The sequence below is a fragment of the Daphnia magna genome, linkage group LG1 (assembly GCF_020631705.1).
Source record: "Daphnia magna isolate NIES linkage group LG1, ASM2063170v1.1, whole genome shotgun sequence".
NCBI lineage: Eukaryota > Metazoa > Arthropoda > Branchiopoda > Diplostraca > Daphniidae > Daphnia > Daphnia magna.
In genome coordinates this window covers 9,748,053-9,765,256 of record NC_059182.1, presented here as the reverse complement: position 1 = coordinate 9,765,256, position 17,204 = coordinate 9,748,053, and the positions used below count along the sequence as shown (strand labels likewise).

General features: G+C 36.9%; 4 protein-coding genes and 3 long non-coding RNA genes across 7 annotated transcripts; 3 read left to right on the top strand and 4 right to left on the bottom strand.

Annotated features, from left to right (window-relative positions):
• Window positions 1-211: 211 nt before the first annotated feature.
• Window positions 212-1,223, bottom strand: LOC123477042 (ELMO domain-containing protein 3-like). Its single transcript, XM_045180239.1, is given in 3 exon segments — window positions 212-765; window positions 768-985; window positions 1,050-1,223. Coding segments are annotated over 3 exon segments (543 nt in total). The 5' UTR covers window positions 1,180-1,223; the 3' UTR covers window positions 212-570.
• Window positions 1,224-4,515: 3,292 nt separating this feature from the next.
• LOC123477038 lies at window positions 4,516-5,255 on the top strand. The gene is made up of 2 exons (XR_006652218.1): window positions 4,516-4,906; window positions 4,970-5,255. It is a non-coding gene; the product is annotated as an uncharacterized LOC123477038 (long non-coding RNA).
• LOC123477039 lies at window positions 4,741-5,391 on the bottom strand. The gene is made up of 2 exons (XR_006652221.1): window positions 5,294-5,391; window positions 4,741-5,233 (listed from the first exon to the last, which is right to left on the bottom strand). It is a non-coding gene; the product is annotated as an uncharacterized LOC123477039 (long non-coding RNA).
• An 11-nt stretch (window positions 5,392-5,402) lies between these two features.
• Window positions 5,403-7,407, bottom strand: LOC116935194. Its single transcript, XR_006652223.1, has 3 exons — window positions 7,290-7,407; window positions 5,479-7,226; window positions 5,403-5,415 (listed from the first exon to the last, which is right to left on the bottom strand). It is a non-coding gene; the product is annotated as an uncharacterized LOC116935194 (long non-coding RNA).
• LOC116935190 (phosphatidylinositol 5-phosphate 4-kinase type-2 alpha) lies at window positions 7,305-11,096 on the top strand. The gene is made up of 9 exons (XM_032942541.2): window positions 7,305-8,100; window positions 8,162-8,259; window positions 8,324-8,434; window positions 8,499-8,637; window positions 8,706-8,836; window positions 8,911-9,079; window positions 9,173-9,275; window positions 9,588-9,815; window positions 10,202-11,096. The coding sequence occupies exons 1-9, from the start codon at window positions 7,951-7,953 to the stop codon at window positions 10,387-10,389; spliced, it is 1,317 nt and encodes a 438-aa protein (XP_032798432.1). The 5' UTR covers window positions 7,305-7,950; the 3' UTR covers window positions 10,390-11,096.
• Window positions 11,097-12,483: 1,387 nt separating this feature from the next.
• On the top strand, window positions 12,484-14,057 carry LOC116935193 (60S ribosomal protein L7a). Its single transcript, XM_032942545.2, has 6 exons — window positions 12,484-12,646; window positions 12,774-12,888; window positions 12,947-13,096; window positions 13,371-13,591; window positions 13,651-13,773; window positions 13,829-14,057. Exons 1-6 carry the CDS (start codon window positions 12,626-12,628, stop codon window positions 14,009-14,011), a joined length of 813 nt encoding a protein of 270 aa, XP_032798436.1. The 5' UTR covers window positions 12,484-12,625; the 3' UTR covers window positions 14,012-14,057.
• On the bottom strand, window positions 12,533-15,695 carry LOC116935192 (protein SCO1 homolog, mitochondrial). Its single transcript, XM_032942543.2, is given in 6 exon segments — window positions 12,533-14,391; window positions 14,476-14,664; window positions 14,722-14,784; window positions 14,786-14,931; window positions 15,004-15,201; window positions 15,263-15,695. Coding segments are annotated over 5 exon segments (831 nt in total). The 5' UTR covers window positions 15,537-15,695; the 3' UTR covers window positions 12,533-14,391; window positions 14,476-14,514.
• Between the last annotated feature and the right edge of the window lie 1,509 nt (window positions 15,696-17,204).

Sequence of the window (17,204 nt, the reverse complement as noted above, 5' to 3'; positions counted from 1 at the left end):
GAGATTAATGAATTTTGATTTAAGCAACATTTAGTACAGCTCTCATCCAGGCCAGTTTTATTGCTATATTTTTAGTTTTATGAAGAACTTGATAATTGGTGTATTTTTTTCTATCGGGAGCATAATACATGGATAAAATACTTCAAGCCATCAAATCCGGAAGTGACCTATAAGCTGTCCGTGTCTTATATTTTTAATAACATTTCAAACATGTATCAAACGTGTGTCATATATAAACAATACATCTGCATTGATTAAACGGTATATTATATTTTTATTTATTGTGTTTAATCCGTAACGTTCCCTCCTATATTAATTCAGCGCATCGTCGTCAGCGATAAAATACAAAACCAAAATTTTTTATGCCGTACGTACGTGTTTAGAAACATATCTTATGTCTATGTGCAAGATACCTTGAAATATATCTAGTTATATATATCTATAAGCTATCTTAGACATATCTTAGATAAAGTAAAATAGATACAAGTGATGTGGACATCTAAGAGATCTCTAAAAGATATCATGTTCTACTAGGGTAAGCATTATAACAAACATACTCTACAACAGTACTTACAACATACTACAACGTAGTATAACAACAGAGTCTAAAACTCCATCTTTTAAAGCTTTTAGTACAATATTTGACACATTTAAACTCAAAACCATGAACGGAAAACCTTGACTAGGACTATTTGAAAGGCTCACTACATTGGACATGAAAGCCAATGTTTCAACACACAAACACACAGCCAATGGTTGCAGAAGGCCTAGGATTCCAACTTCCCTAAAATCTGTCGCAGGGTAAAAACACATGTGAAAAGTAAATTAAACAGTCTGAATGATAGTGAACTATAGAAATAAAGTGCCTGAAATCCAACTATTTCCCAGTGACTTCCAAGAGCTGCAGGACTGTTTAAACCAGTAAGTTTATTGAACAATGTGGAGATCATTTGCATGTGGAACGGATCTTCGTGGTTAAATGGGCCTGCACACAAAACAAAAACAGTAAAATAATTATACTGGATGGTTGGTAAATTTTAAGATCTTACACTTTGAAAGCTTAATCAGCATAGATTTCTCATCAGATAGTTCTTTTGGCAGCAAATTTGATTTCGGTTGCAGGAGATTGCAAAAGACTGATAACCAGCCATATTTTTCTGGAGGCTGAAGATCCTTCATAGAGAAAAAGATTTCATTGGGAGCTGCAAAACAATTAGCACAGCTTAGGCTTACTTCTGAAAGTCCGGCATCGCCAGCCCGACTGTTTCGCAACTGCGTTTCGCAGTTTAGTATGGGACCGGTTGGTCCAACATGCGTCTAAACTGCGAAACAGGGACCTCCGTTTCGCACGGCGTTCCGCGTTTTAGGCGTTTCGCTTTCGCGTTTCGCTTTCACGTTTTAGGGACACCCTCTCTAAATTCTTGCACAAGCTGCTGTCTTTCCCCATCCCCCGCCAGCCATTCCTGGTTTTGTTGTATATTTAAAAAGATTTCGACTTCCATTTCGGTGGCCAAGATCTCAGGTTCTGGTTCAACAGCTGGTCTAAGAACAGGAACGACACGTCAACCACCACGTTGTCTGCCACGATAGACAGCTGCATTTCTGCGTGCAATTTGAGGAACCGCTGGTTGATAGTTGATTGCGCGTGGCCGAGGCAATGGATTGAGACGCGGACGTCCGACTCTCCTTGCTGGTTGCGGGGCAATGCGAATCGGGTCCGCAAATTGCAGTGGCGGTTCATTTCTGTTTAGTGGACGAGCCTGTGGAACTAAAACTTGAGTTGGATACTACACTTTTTTCCAGACATTTAATACCTAGGGCAAAAAAAAGTGTCTGGACTGACATTACCCAACCCCCCCCTTATGATGATTTTGCGCCAAAACCGCCCTACCTGTCCTTAAAAAGGTAAACTATTAATATTTTCTACCCAGAGATGGCTTTTTCAAAACAAATCGGTGTTCACCTTTTTGTGCAGGATACTGTACTTATGAGCAATAATACACATGTTTAAAAATTACCAATGCGTACATTTACTTAAATTTTCCTATACTTGCGAATGTTAATACTTGTTGAAAACAAAAAAATACTTGTTGCCTTGCCAGTAATACTTATCATCTGATTTTTTTTCCTAATTAAAAACAAAAAGAAAACTTACTTATTTCAGCATTTATTTAATTCTTTCTTTACTAAGGAACACCATTTCTTGCATCTATAATTATAACATTTTTTTTCTTAATGCCATATTTATTTGTGAAAAAAATTACTTGTGATAAGGACTCATGTTAGACCATGGTAATAGTAAAAGGGCAGTTTTTATCACAGGGTAAATTATTCTCAAGGTAAAAATTTTGTACGATGCAAGAAAAAATTTATCAAAAACAATTTAATGCACTTGGGGCATTTCCAGGGGGATTTTAAACATTTGCGCGAATTATTTGCGCCAAACTATGCTTCCCTCTAGCGGTAGGGGATACACACAGCCGTACAGAGTGTACATCCGCGCAGTGTCTCGGAGACACTGTCTCCTGTCTAGTGCAGAGTTGGGCATAGCTCAGTGAAACACGAGTGCGCTCTGAGCTTTGCGCTCAGGGCCTCAAAGTGAGCAGATTTCCGCTCTAGCTCGCCAAAAAAATAATTGAGCGCGCTCTAGCTCAATTTTCGCTCTCGCTCTTTGCTAAAAAAAATTGTCTGGATCAAAAACTTGTATTTTCTTGTTCTTAAGTTAAACGCAAGTTTTTGATGGGCAAAGTTGCCAGTTTCGAGACGAAATTCCATTCTGTTTTAAGAAAACAAGTTTGTCAAAATTACTGTCCGATAAATTCGAACGTTTTGGAACGAAAATTTGTCCAGCAGACGTTCACATGCAGCAACCACGTGAATCGCCATTTTCTGTGTCGTCTGGGCGTCTGCGCATTTCGCATTTCCATAGTTTTTAAATAAACTTTTTTTCATAGATTGCGTGTTAAGTTTGAATCAAATGGTTCTATTGCTGACTGGTAGATGGCGTTAGGGTTCGAACTTGCATGGACTACTCTAACTAAAGGACGGGACTCTTCGACATTTCCTATGCCACCCATGTAATTGTTTTTAATTTTTTTATTAAATTCAGTTTAAAAAAATAATTATTGACTTACCAAATGTCCCTATAGATATATTATATCCAACTTGGACAGAAATGAGATTTTCGCATTTGTGGAAAACACGCAACGCAGGATGTTTTACTGCTCTATATTGAAAAGTAACCCTTAAAGAGATATTAAATATTTTCTATCAGAAAATAGGGAAATTGGGCGGGCCGCCGGTGCCATCTGGGAGCCAAAAATCCTAACTCATTGCTTTTTTTTGTTCTACAATTTCAAGTTCAGTTGTCAATCAGCAAGATCATGCGATTTTAGTTGATAGATGGCACCCGACAATTTCGAGTTAAGTTGTCAATCAGCAAGAACTTGCGATTTTTGGTTGATAGATGGCACCGGCAGCCCGCTCAATTCTCCCTCTTACCAAAATTAAAATCGCAATATCTTCTTAAATGATTCGTTTTATAAAGAAAAAATTTGATGGTTACAATCGCCTTTTAAAGTTGCATTTAATGGTGTATTTTTCATTTTTTCATGAAAATAGCCCACAACGACATCCTTTAACAAGGCGAGATAGGGAAAGAGTCCCGTCCTTTAGTTAAAGTAGTCCATGGAGTGAGTCGCTCAGTAGTGTTGGGGATACCGATACCGATACAGCGATGTATCCATAATTTTAGATATTCGATATCGATACGATCCGATTCCAATGTATCTGAATATCGGATCAGCGCCATCTAGCGGTGGAAATAAAAACTCGATAAGCGGCAATATATAGTATAATAGATATACTTATATTGCCGATTTATGACGAATCCTCCTCTTCATCCTCCAGTACAGATATCTTTAACAAAACAACCTAGCAAAAATATTACATGTCCATTTCCTCTAAAATCTTGGAACTTGAACCATCGACTCCGGGTTATTATCCTGTACCATACCACTGTGCCACCACTACATGTTCAAAAAGTGGGAAGTAGGGACGAGATGAAGTTCAATATATCGATACGTATCGATACGAGGACCAAATGGAAAATATTGAAAACAAAGAAAATCAAAAGTAAAACCCATCTTCGGATTTGAACCCTAAATGTACATGTTTCCAGTCGCAGATCTAACCAATACTCCAGAATTTCTATTTATCTTTTGCAAAACAACACATAATGTTAATAAACAGTTCTGTTTCAATTTTTAAAATTTATCTTCAAAACTTCAAAACATTATTTATAATTATGACATTCGCAAATTTATTAATAGATGTTTTCATTGCTTTTATTTAGTATAGACAGTTTGAGCGCGTTGCAAAATTTTAAAAATAGGGGGTTTCGATTGCAGGGAGATAGAAAAAGGGGGTTTGATTTATTTACCCAGTAATACTTATCCAATTCAGGAAATGTTTTAGAATACTATACTTTAAGACATTCGCGCTTCTCCAGTCATTTTAAATAATTAATCATCCCTAGTTTATCCATGAAAATTAATTCAAGTAAAAGGCTAGGTATGCTGTTTAGTATTTTTTCGTTTTTAGTAGTGGTTATCATACCTGTCAAGTGTCAGTCCTGTCACAGGCATAATATTACTCTGTGTTGCGAACTGTGAATTTACTTGTGCCAATTTTAGAAATGGTTAAGATATGTGCTATTGTGGGGTGCGTAAACAAAGCTGAAACAGAGTATCTTTCTTTTGTATTCCAAAAGTAATACAGAAAGACACAGAATCAGTACAACAATTACAGAAGAAAAGACGTTCGTTGTGGATCAAGCAACTAAAGAATAGCATTTCCATAACTGATCACAGTGATACTAGGGTTTGTAATGAACATTTTATCACTGGTTAGTAAAGAATTCATATACAACAATTTAACATATGTTTAATGTTGTTATTTGGTGTTGCAGGGACTCCTAACAAAGATGAGTCTCACCCTGATTGGGTCCCCAACGTGAAGTGTAATGCTGATATAATAACAAGTAAAGAAGATGCAAAAAATAAATTGCAATGTCATTTAATAAAATGCAACAGGAAGCAAGTGGAAAGTAAAGATCAACAGTCATCGACACCCAGTGACTTATTACTTCATCAACTGGTTCATTTTTGGAATGAGTGTTTGCTGTTTCAAGATCCATATGATCACTGTATTCCGCAGTCTGTTCTTCAGGGTTCTAATAAATAATTTAAAATACATTACTTTAAGAACCGTAAAACTCTCATGGTAATGTTACTAGCAATACTGCAGATAAAGTTGCTGATGAATCTTCGAAATAGCTAGCAAATAATGGTGTAACAACAATTTTCTCACTGGGTGTCGGACCCAATCAGGTGAGACTCATCTTGTTAGGAGTCCCTGCAACGCCAAATAACAACATTAAACATCTGTTAAATTGTTGTATATGAATTCTTTACTAACCAGTAATAAAATGTTCATTACAAACCCTAGTATCACTGTGATCAGTTATGGAAATGCTATTCTTTAGTTGCTTGATCCACAACGAACGTCTTTTCTTCTGTAATTGTTGTTCTGATTCTGTGTCTTTCTGTATTACTTTTGGAATACAAAAGAAAGATACTCTGCTTCCAGCTTTGTTTATGCACCCCACAATAGCACATATCTTAACCATTTCTAAAATTGGCACAAGTAAATTCACAGTTCGCAACACAGAGTAATATTAAGCCTGTGACAGGACTGACACTTGACAGGTATGATAACCACTACTAAAAACGCAAAAATACTAAACAGCATACCTAGCCTTTACTTGAATTAATTTTCATGGATAAACTAGGGATGATTAATTATTTAAAATGACTGGAGAAGACGAAGAATGTCTTAAAGTGTAGTATTCTAAAACATTTCCTGATTTGGATAAGTATTACTGGAAATAAATCAAAACCCCCTTTTTTCCTATCTCCCCCTGCAATCGAAACCCCCCTCGATTTTTAAAAATTTTGCAACGCAGCATCCGAAACTGGTCTATTAGTATATATTTAGTAGTATTAGTATTCTCTTCAAGAATTGAGCCCCGGACCACAAATCCACTCTCCGCTTACAAACAGATATGCCATTTTTACTAAAATTAATTTTAAAAACTAAAAAAGACATGATTTTAGGTTTGTCGATAATTCCAATACGGAAAACCAAAATAAAATTTAGAAAGCAAAACAATCAAAATGTACATTCCCGGATTTGAACTACGGAAATATGAAACCACAGCCCAAGATTATGCCAACTAACCATGATAACGTTAACCAATTTACAATAAGGCAGATCAAAATTTCATGAAGAATACCGATGATTCGAAATATATTTTTAAATTGCAATATTCATTTCAAAAAAGATTTTTCTTATGTTTCCTACTGACATCTCAAAAAAAGCATGTTAATGGAATCGAACATCATACTATCAGTTCAATGGGCACTACTGTACCACAGAGCCATTCTCTACAAAAAACCTTGCGGTAAACTACGAAAGACATGAATTGAGGTTTATCGATACATTCCAATACACGCAAAAAAAAGAAAAAGCACAAAAAAAAAGCCCAAGTAAAATTTACTCCGTGTGAATAGAACCTACTACTTTCAACGTAACAATTCGCAGTCACAGATTATACCAACCACCGACATCGACTGTGTTATACCTGGTTATAGAATATAAAAGCGAAGAAAATTATCTATACCGATATTTAAGAAATAATTAGATCGAAAGATTGGTGTCTCTGTGAAGAGAAACTTTATGGAAAAATTCAATTACTTTATCAAAAGAAAATTTAGTATTTGTATACATTCTACTGCGAGACTAGAACACTTGACTAAGAATGACAGATTTACAGAGGTCAGAAGCGCTAGACCGTACCATTGAGCTAAACGGGTATTGCAATAAGAACAATCCAAACGAACCATTCAAACCATCTACGATACCGATACACCGATACATCGACGATACGCCAATACTCCGATACGATATATCTAGTATCTATAGAATTTCGATGTATCCCCAACACTATCGCTCAGTAGGTCTTCGCTCAAGCTCAAGCTCGCATTTTTTTTCTAATTGAGCGGCTCTCGCTCGTCGCCCAGTGAAAAACGCGAGCGAGCTCTTTTTTCGCTCTCGCTCAGAGTGCGCTCCGCCCAACTCTGGTCTAGTGTAGACACTAACACCACCTAAATCAAATAAAATTGCAACTAAAAATAGGAAAAAAGTACGCGAAATATTTCTGTCAATACTTCTTCTTTAGGCCTTCTTTGTTGTTGAATCGATATGCCTGTCTAGATTAGCTCAAACTTGCCCATTTGCTAAAGGGCCGAACCCTATCGGGAACTTCGACAACGGAGTGAGGCTAACAGTTATTTGGGTTTCCAACGGGGTATCAAAAACGAGCACCAGGTGGTGCCCCACTTTTTTCTTCTGATTGGCTTTCGTCATGGAAAGAATACGGACGTTTGGCAAACTTCTCTTTCCGCAGTCTTTCCTTCACCATCACAGTAGCTTTTAGGTCTTACATACTTTCGGTTGCAGCTTACAGGCCTTAACCATTGAGTAGGCTCCGATTGTACTCGGGCGAAGAAGCGAAATAGTGAGCGCTAGAGTCTAGACGTTGGTGTCTACGATTGCAATGCAAACTTGTACCACCAAGTTTCTTTTGATGTTTTTCTAACACACCATGTTTATGAAACTTTGTAACTATCATAAATATTCTGATTCTTCTAAAAAGTGAGATTTTAGTTTGGAATACGCAGTCGTGTTAATCTTCTGGGTGACGTCTTCACATCATCTATTAATGCTTAACTCCGAACAGAACGATCTAAACACGGTAAATCTAATTCACCAGTAAGTAATTATCTCGAGGATTGGGAGAAGAAAATAGTCTAGATTCTAGCAGTGAAAATGAGCAGTCAGAATTCCACTGCTATTCCGGTTTCCATGCCTAGCATCAAACTGAAGAAAAAACACATTCGGGTGAAACATCAAAAAGTAAAGCTCTTCAGAGCTAGTGAACCCATTCTTTCAGTATTTATGTGGGGTATCAATCACACTGTAAGTAGTATTCAAGCCAAACATTTACATCAACACATTAGCTAATCAATCTGCAACCTAGATAAAAGAATTGGTTTATATTAATATCCCTGTCATGCTGATGCCAAATGATTTTAAAGCATACTCAAAAGTTAAAGTTGACAATCACTTGTTTAACAAGTAAGTAAAAAAATTTTATATAATCAGCTAGCATAATATTTCAATCTTCTCTTTCATATTTAAGAGAAAACATGCCCAGTCATTTCAAGATCAAGGAATATTGCCCTTTAGTATTTCGAAATCTTCGAGAAAGGTTTTCGATTGATGATTGCGATTATCGCCAGTCATTAACAAGGTGTGTAAGTAGTATTTTATTTGTGTTTTATTTTTTTTTTTATGATAATATTTGTATTGTATAGATCACAACCTGTAGTGTCAGATTCTCCTGGTCGGAGTGGAGCAAAGTTTTATAATTCCAGTGATGGCCTGTTTGTCATTAAAACCCTCACCAGGGAAGAAGTGGAACAAATGCATTTGTTGCTCAAGGAGTACCATCCTGTAAGTACCAAGATGACAATTAATCACCACATGTTTCTCTCAAAACTCTTTCATTTTAATTGTGCAAGTATATTGTTGAGCGACATGGCAAAACGTTGCTGCCACAGTATCTTGGCATGTACCGCCTGACTGTCGATGGGGTGGAAAATTATCTAGTCGTCACGAGGAATGTGTTCAGCAACCGTTTGCCCCTACACAGGTAACAATAATTTACATCAACCTTGAAAACGTGTAAGTTATACATTTTTCAGCTAAAAAGAAATACTATTTCAGGAAATATGATCTTAAAGGGTCGACAGTAGATCGAGAAGCTTCTGAAAAAGAGAAAGAGAAAGAATTGCCTACTTTAAAAGACAACGATTTTGTCAAAGACGGCACTAAGGTGGTAATTGGTGAAGATGCTAGAGAGCGCCTGATGGAAACCCTAACAGCTGATGTCGAGGTTAATGATTTTTTTTTTTCACTTTGTTTTTCCCGTACCAGTTCTATTCTTCTTTGTTTGAGGTTTAATCGTGTGTGTTTTATTTGCTTGCAGTTTCTTATGAAACTTCAGATGATGGACTACTCTTTGCTCCTGGGTGTACACGATTGCAAGCAAGCGGAACAAGAAAATAAGGAAATATTGGATCGACCAGAACGTGAGTAAAAACTAATACCACTTTATTCCCCCACGTTACCGTTGCACCGTAATCTACATATTTACCAAATGAAGCAAAGAGAGATCGAATTCAAGCTGCAACGTTAATTGATAGTTAACAGGTCCTACGTGAAATGTCTAACCTGTTGGTCTGAAATGATCCTTTGCACTTACTATCTATTGAAACTCTCTCATGATATTGCTTAATGCACGTTTGCCATCCTTGCCATTTTTTTTTTATTATTATTTATTTATTATTATTTTTTTTTTTTTCTCTCCATAAAACGTATTATGTTCCATTTGTATATTCTAGAAACGGATTTTGTGCCTGCAGCTGAAGACAGTTATAATGAAGATGATGAAGATTCATGTGGCTCCACAGTAGGAGTAGGAGGAGCTACAGGACCGACTCCGCCGGATTCTCCTCAAATGGGGCGTGAAAAGGGCAGGGCTGCACGTTCCATTTCACAGCAATATCCCCATCAGTATACTGGTAAAATTATACCAGAGCTCGATATTTACGCCATCCCTTGCAAAGAAGGTAAATAATTTCATTATGTACATTCTATTCAACAATTAAAGTATATGGCGTGTGTAATGACGTGACGTGACGTGACACATTTTCGTTACCGGTCCAATTGTAAAAAGAATTCTGGTGTTTTCGTCGATTTTGCAAAGGCCCGTCAAATCGCTTATGTTATTATTTATATACTGTATATATATATATTATATTTACGATGAGAAACGTCATATTTGTACACATACCATGCCACTTGAATTAAAAGGGGTTCTAATTAATTTGAATAAAAAATGGGCCTGCAATATAGCAAAGAAAAGGCGAGTAAGAAACTCGATTCCGCTAACCGTGTAAATGTTACGCCGCTGGTTCCTATCTGTAGATATGTAATTTATTTGTCTCGTTAATAGATGCACCCAATCGAGAAATTTACTTCCTCGCATTAATCGACATTTTGACACACTATGGCGTGAAGAAACAAGCGGCGAAAGCAGCCAAAACTGTTAAATATGGATCCCACGTCGACGGCATCTCAACCGTCGAACCTGATCAATATGGCCGCCGTTTTCTAGATTTTATGGCAAAAGTTATTGAATAGCTTTGTTTTGTGTTTATTTCTTAGCCATTGAAAAACGTTGTGTTCCATTATTCCTATTGTGTTGTTCACTTTTTCCTTTTAAATTTAATTCTATCTTCTAAAATAATCCGTTATCTTTTGTTTATTTCTGCGATACGCAACCGCGGACAATTTTTTGTCTCTACGATGTTTAAAGGTGCAGGAATTCTTTTCAATTGGATTAGAAGGCTGCGATAGACCTGCCTAACGTGGAAAAACGGTCTGCGTATTGCTTTTGCATCAGTCAATAGAAGTCGCAAGTTGCATTTTTCGACCTTTTAACTTTGAGAGCATAATAGTCCGCAAAAAAATTTCTGTCGTCAACGTTCAATTTTCGTTCCTTCTGTAATTTGTCAGTGGAAATTAAATGCGTCTGAATCTGCTTGGATCTGACTGATGGCAAAAGTTGTGTGAAATTTCACGTAGCTGTCGTGTCAATTTATACTCAGCTTGTATAAGAGGGCAAGGTTTGCCTGATTCTCCTCTTGGTTTTGTATGTTCCAATATCATTTCCGTAGGTTTGTTCACTTCAGTCTCCAACGTGTGTGATACCGCCGTATTCTGTCCTACTTCGTCATTTTTTGTTGTCTAAATTGGCATCCCCTAAGCCGGGTTATGTATTACGGATAATGTAACTCGTGATTTGATGTGTTTCAATACCAAACCCCCAATAAAAAATTTAAAAATTATACTTTGTATTTAGCTACTTATTGGAGGTTGATTTCTTCTTTACTCAAAAGGAATTTCTGCGCTGTTTTTAGAATTCCACCCTTCGTTTAATTTTTCAAATAAGTCTAAACAGGCAAATTTTTGCTCAGATTCTTGTGTTGTCAGTTTTAAATGTAACATGTAACATTTTCGTTTCTTGTCACACTTATTTGATGGAGTAAGAGACTCAAATCTTAAAAGCTAAGCAAACTGATGTGTTTGATTGGGTGGTATAGTTTGGAAAATAGTTTTCGCGTAGACATTGACAATAAATATAGTTTGTAAAAAAATATATATATATTTTTTATTGTACGTAATATTAATATTAAGAACATAGCCGAAAAGCCCGCGAATAGGTGAGGATGATTCCCTTTTTAAATGGCTTGTTGAAATATTTAGTTCATTTGAAAGTTGCATCAGGCAAAGCCATGAATCCATGATTAATCAATTTGAAATTCTTATTGAATCTCACACATCATAGTTCAAATTTGAATAGGATTTTTCTTTAGAATTAATTCAGATTGATTTTAATATTTTGAATGTTTCACTCGGTAGTTTTGTCACATGGAATTCAACCGACCAACCCCATGGAGGCATCAAACTAGGGCTTGGTCCCGCGTCAATCGGGTAGCTTTTTTAGTCATTCGGTTGAGTCATTTCGGATTTCATTGTGGTTCCTTCGGGTTAAGGACTTAAGGGGCGATTTTTTGTTCTGGCGATAGGCCTTTTGGTCGGTTCCGGTTCTAAACCTGTGCTAAGATAAAAAGAAAACCGGTTCCAAAACATGGTTATATACCCTGATTACACCGCTTTATACCCTGTTTATTACGACTTTTATCCCGATTCTTTCCCAGAAATTTGATTATGGTTCAAATTTCATGTAATACATTATATATAGTATATATTTATTTTGCACAATTAACCACCATTTTTCAAAATTGTTGTGGTTCGTATCGGTTAGACCAGGTATTTTTGAAACGAACCGAACCTTTTGAAAATTTCCTTTCCGGGTAGTCGATTGACCCTTATTCGGGTAAGTCGGTGCGGTTTCACGGGTTTCAGGTCATTGGGGCCGAGCTCTACAGCAAACAAACGGAGCAGAAATTTTGGCAAAATAATAAATAAACCAGTAATGGCGATCTGGGAAAATAAAAACAATAAAGTTTAGTTGTAGGTCAGATTTTTTTTTTTTTTCATTTGTTCATTTTATTTTTATTTTTTGACATAGGCACATATTAATCATAAATCATAACTGAAAATTTGAAATAAGAAAAAAGTGTTTAGGTCTAGACTACTTTGATCCGTTCATGTCGCTACCCTTGTTGCTACTTCCACTTTTTACTTTCCCCGCCTCTTCCTCTCTCTCCCCATCATTTTAACAGGCAGCTATCGAAGTCCATGATAAAGTCATATCCCATTTCCATCGACCACGGCCTGGTGACAAGCAGCTTCTCGTTGGAGAGGTAGTTTTTGTATTTCGAATTATCTCAGCCATCTTGCGTTTTCGACAATGGTCCTCAAGAAAGTTAAGGTGAGTGTTTGATGATCTTTATGTTCGTTTCGTGTTTGGGTATTCCATTTATGTTTCATGTGCTTTTTATTGAAACTTCGTATTGTGTTACATTTCAATGAAATCTTGATTTCAATTCTTTCAATAGGGAAAGAAAGGCGTTGGCAAAAAGGTAGCACCAGCTCCCTTGGCTGTGAAAAAGGAAGTTCCAAAGAAAGTCGTGAATCCTCTGTTTGAGAAGAAGGCGCGTAACTTTGGAATCGGTAAGTCAAACGTCTCACGAGTTAATGATTTCAATTTATTACTATTTGGTTTTCATAGGCCAAGATATTCAGCCAAAGAGAGATTTGAGCCGCTTCGTCAGATGGCCCAAATATGTTCGTCTACAACGTCAGCGAGCTGTCCTTGTTCAGAGGTTGAAGGTGCCTCCACCAATCAATCAATTCCGTCAAACATTGGATCGTCAGACAGGTGACTTGTTTTTGCACTAAGCTCCTCTAATGAGGGTTGCCATGATGTGCGTAACAGTGCTATGCCCAGAAGGCTGATGTACTAGTTGACACTATGCACTGGGCAGTACCTACAGATGGTAACTGGCTTTGTTGCTATGATGTGTTATGTCTCCTACTTTTGATAGATTGTGAAAACTTCTATCACTAAGTAGTTGATATGTGGTATTTATATTTTCCATATGTTGCTTACTTTATTATGGATTGCTTGTGCTGAATTCCTTTTTGGTTTCCAGCTACCCAGCTGTTCAAGCTTTTAGACAAGTACCGCCCGGAAAGTAAGCAAGCGAAAAAGCAAAGGCTGCGTGCTCGTGCTCAAGCTCGTGCATCAGGTAAGACTGATACCCCTGCTAAGCGGCCTTTCGTAGTTCGTCAGGGTGTTAACACTGTCACGTCACTTATTGAGCAGAAGAAAGCTCAGCTTGTCGTGATTGCCCATGATGTTGATCCTATTGAGGTATGTTCACACCTATTTTTACTGTGGGCACTTTCTCTAAATATTGTACAATTATGTAGTTGGTGATATTTCTTCCGTCACTCTGTCGTAAAATGGGAGTTCCTTACTGCATCGTGAAGAACAAGGCTCGCATTGGACGATTGGTTCGCAGGAAGACATGTACCTGTGTAGCTTTGACCCAGGTAATGGTTTGCTATTCAACAACTCTGAGTATATCTAATATTGCTCTTTGTTAAGGTTGAATCAAATGATAAGCTGAATCTATCAAAACTCGTCGAGGCGGTAAAGAATAACTACAACGATCGATTTGACGAAATCCGTCGTCACTGGGGCGGAGGTCTTTTGGGCCCCAAATCTTCTGCTCGTATTGCTAAAATCGAGAAAGCCAAGGCTAAAGAGTTGGCCCAAAAAGTTGTGTAAACATGTCTAGTTGTTAACTATCAACTTCATTACACAATGGATTGCAGTTTCATATTTTTCATTTATTTAGTGCTTATGAGCATCACTGCCTAATTTAACTATTGTAGTATTTATCTTAGGTAAGGTGGTGTTTTTATTTTTATAGATTATTTTCAACATAGCACTAGAAGCATTTATGGTATAAGCAAGAATACTTAATGGTAGATCCATGTTCTTTCAAGTCAGATCTGAAAAAGTGTAGCCTTTTTTTTTCGATATTAAGTTTTGTATTTGCAAAATTTTCATGCAATATTGCTGCCGGTGTACGTCTGCGTTGCGGGCAAATATCGTGGGTTTCAAGCTACTCTAAGTTAACCACTTAGAAAACACCCATGACGAATCTATGCAACATAAACGTTATTATTGAAAGTTCATCAATGCATCATAAAATAATATGTATAAAGGTTTGACAATTGTTTTATTACAATGAATAAATATCCATTTCTATTTTGCATTGAAATAACTCATCTCCAAAATGCTTTTTTCAATTGTTCAAATTTAGACATGTTGACCAATATTCCAGCTGATATGTTTTCAGCAGTCTTATTTTGACCATAATAATCCACAAATTCACCATCAGGATTAATTAGGTAGACAATTATGGTATGATCAACCTGAAAGAGAAATTATAGGTATCATTTATCTAGGTTGAACTAGTAAATAAAACTTACAATATAGTCATTATCCTGATCCCGTGGCCCAGCACTAAAATACACCCTGAAATTCCGACATGCCTTCAGCTATTTGTTCCTTTTTCCCAGTTAATCCAATGAGCTTGGGACTGAATTCTTTGACATATTTTGCAACAGCCTCAACTGAATCTCGGTCAGGATCAACAGTAATGAATAATGGCTGTACTTTATGAACTCCTTGCATTTTATCTAGACATGACAATGAAGGCAATAGGTAAGAAATAAATAAAATTTATATTTAAATTGAAGGCTTATAACTACCTAAATTGTCAACCACTTTCACCAACTTTTCAATTTCATCTGGACAGATGTCAGGGCAATGGGTAAAACCAAAATACACAAGAAGCCACTTCCCTAAGAAATCATCGCTACATGCAGCAGCTCCATTGTGGTCCACCAGACTAAACTTTCCACTAATTGCAGCTTTTCCTAAGGCTCTATTCCTTTCTCGTTGGATAGCTTAAAAGATATGAAAATTAAATAGAATTTCTTTAACACAAACAATAAGACAAATGATTACCAGTCTCCTTTTCTCTGCGGACATAGAGCATAAAAGCCAGCAGAGCACCACTTAATCCAGCAGTAATTAACAAGGTTTTATATGATATGGGCCCTTTTCTACCATACTCTTCTTTCTTCTTTGGTAATCCTTGGGAAGATACTGAGGAAAGAGATCTTAAGCCTGGGGTAGTTTTAAACAGTCGTTGAGTAAAGTACAAATCGTTTTCTATTGCTTTCACATACGAGGTCAATCGAACATGATATGAACATTTCTTAACATATGGAAAGAACATGATTGGGGAGCACAGTTACTAGTTGAACATTCACAAATGTAGCTGGTAAATTCATAAACATCTAAGTCAGAGATGGTCTAAGCTTCATATGCCGGTTACTTAGTTGTTTTGTCACGGCCTTCTTAATGGATAGGGTGGCACAACTATGCAGCACTGTCATGTATTATTCTATGAATTGCGCACTTGCACCATTGTCCAGCTTACACCAGTTGAATAGTTGATGCACTTGTTCGCTTAAAGTAATTCGTGTCAGGGTTCATCTAACCAATCACAACATTTTTGCAAAAAGAAATAACCGATGATTATTATGTTATCTTTACATTGACCTATGAAGACTTGGCTACTTCAACTCGAAACGAACCTTCGTAAAATCATGCGTTGTTATACCGACATGCCCATCTCATAAAGTATTGACAAAAGTAATGTATATGAATGATGGAACCGCGAATTAGTCACTTTCGATATCTATCAACAACTACTGAAAATGTATCAGTCTCTTGTTATGACTTTTGCGGGATTCATTTTATTGTGTGTTTCAATTTGGATACTCAACTGGATTTTGGAAATATTTTCATGTAAATCGAGAGCTGTCACCCAAAGCATTCAACCAAAACCCAAAGTGACAACTGTATCCGGCTGATGACCACGCAAATGGTAGAAACTCAGAATTGGCAGCTGAAAAGCAAACTAAAATTACACAAAGAAATGACCTTTTACCAGAGGATGGGATGTGTAAACCGAACCGTGAGAAACGGGAACGCGAAGGAGCAACAGACAAAGAAAAACTAACCAATTTTCTAAATTTTCACAAATTGTGTGTCAACCAAGCAGAAAACCGCTTATCTAGGCTTGAAAAAGCAATCAACATAGAGAAAAGCGCGTTAACTCAAATTGTATAAAATTGAAAATTCACCGCATTAACTACGGGAAAAGCTAAAGGAGAAAAGGACCGAAAGTTGGGTGATACAAAAGAAGAACTGACCCATTGGGACAAAAGATAAATGATAAGGCAGCACTTGACGTTTTGGCAACCCAGAATCTTCTAGAGGAAAAGCGTGCGGAGTTGGTGGAAGTTGAAAGCAACTTTATGTATTTAAAAACCAAGTACAATAGAGAAACCCAAGATCTCCGGACTGAACTGGAGAAATTCCGGATTGCATTGGAGAAAGCGGCTGAAAAGTCGAAATCCAATGTCACTATTATGGAAGATCTTTCCAATTAAAAGGATAGGATGATAAAGCAAAATAAAATCCCAGTCTGAACAACAAACAAGAGAACTACAGGATTCACTTGAAACAGGTCGTGCAGCATTACAGAAAGCGGAAGAAAAGTGCGAGATTGAAGCAAAAAGAAGCCAAGAACTTCTAACTGAAAAGGACAAGAAACTCTTGGAAGCCACTCAAGCCAGTATGGGTTCTTTAATGCTGAAGCTATTTTCAACCAGCAAATTCAAACGATTCAGGCTGCGGCTGAAAAGAAAAAGGCAAAGTTGGAGAAAACGATCAAAGAAATGAGAGATGACGCTTTGGAAAAAAAAAGAAATTTCTAGGAGAAAGCATGCAGAGTTGACGACTGTCAAAAAGGAATTTACAGTATGAATTTGAACATTCTAAATGAAAGAAAAATCCAAGGTCTCTAGACTGAACTGGAGAAAATACGGATCGCATT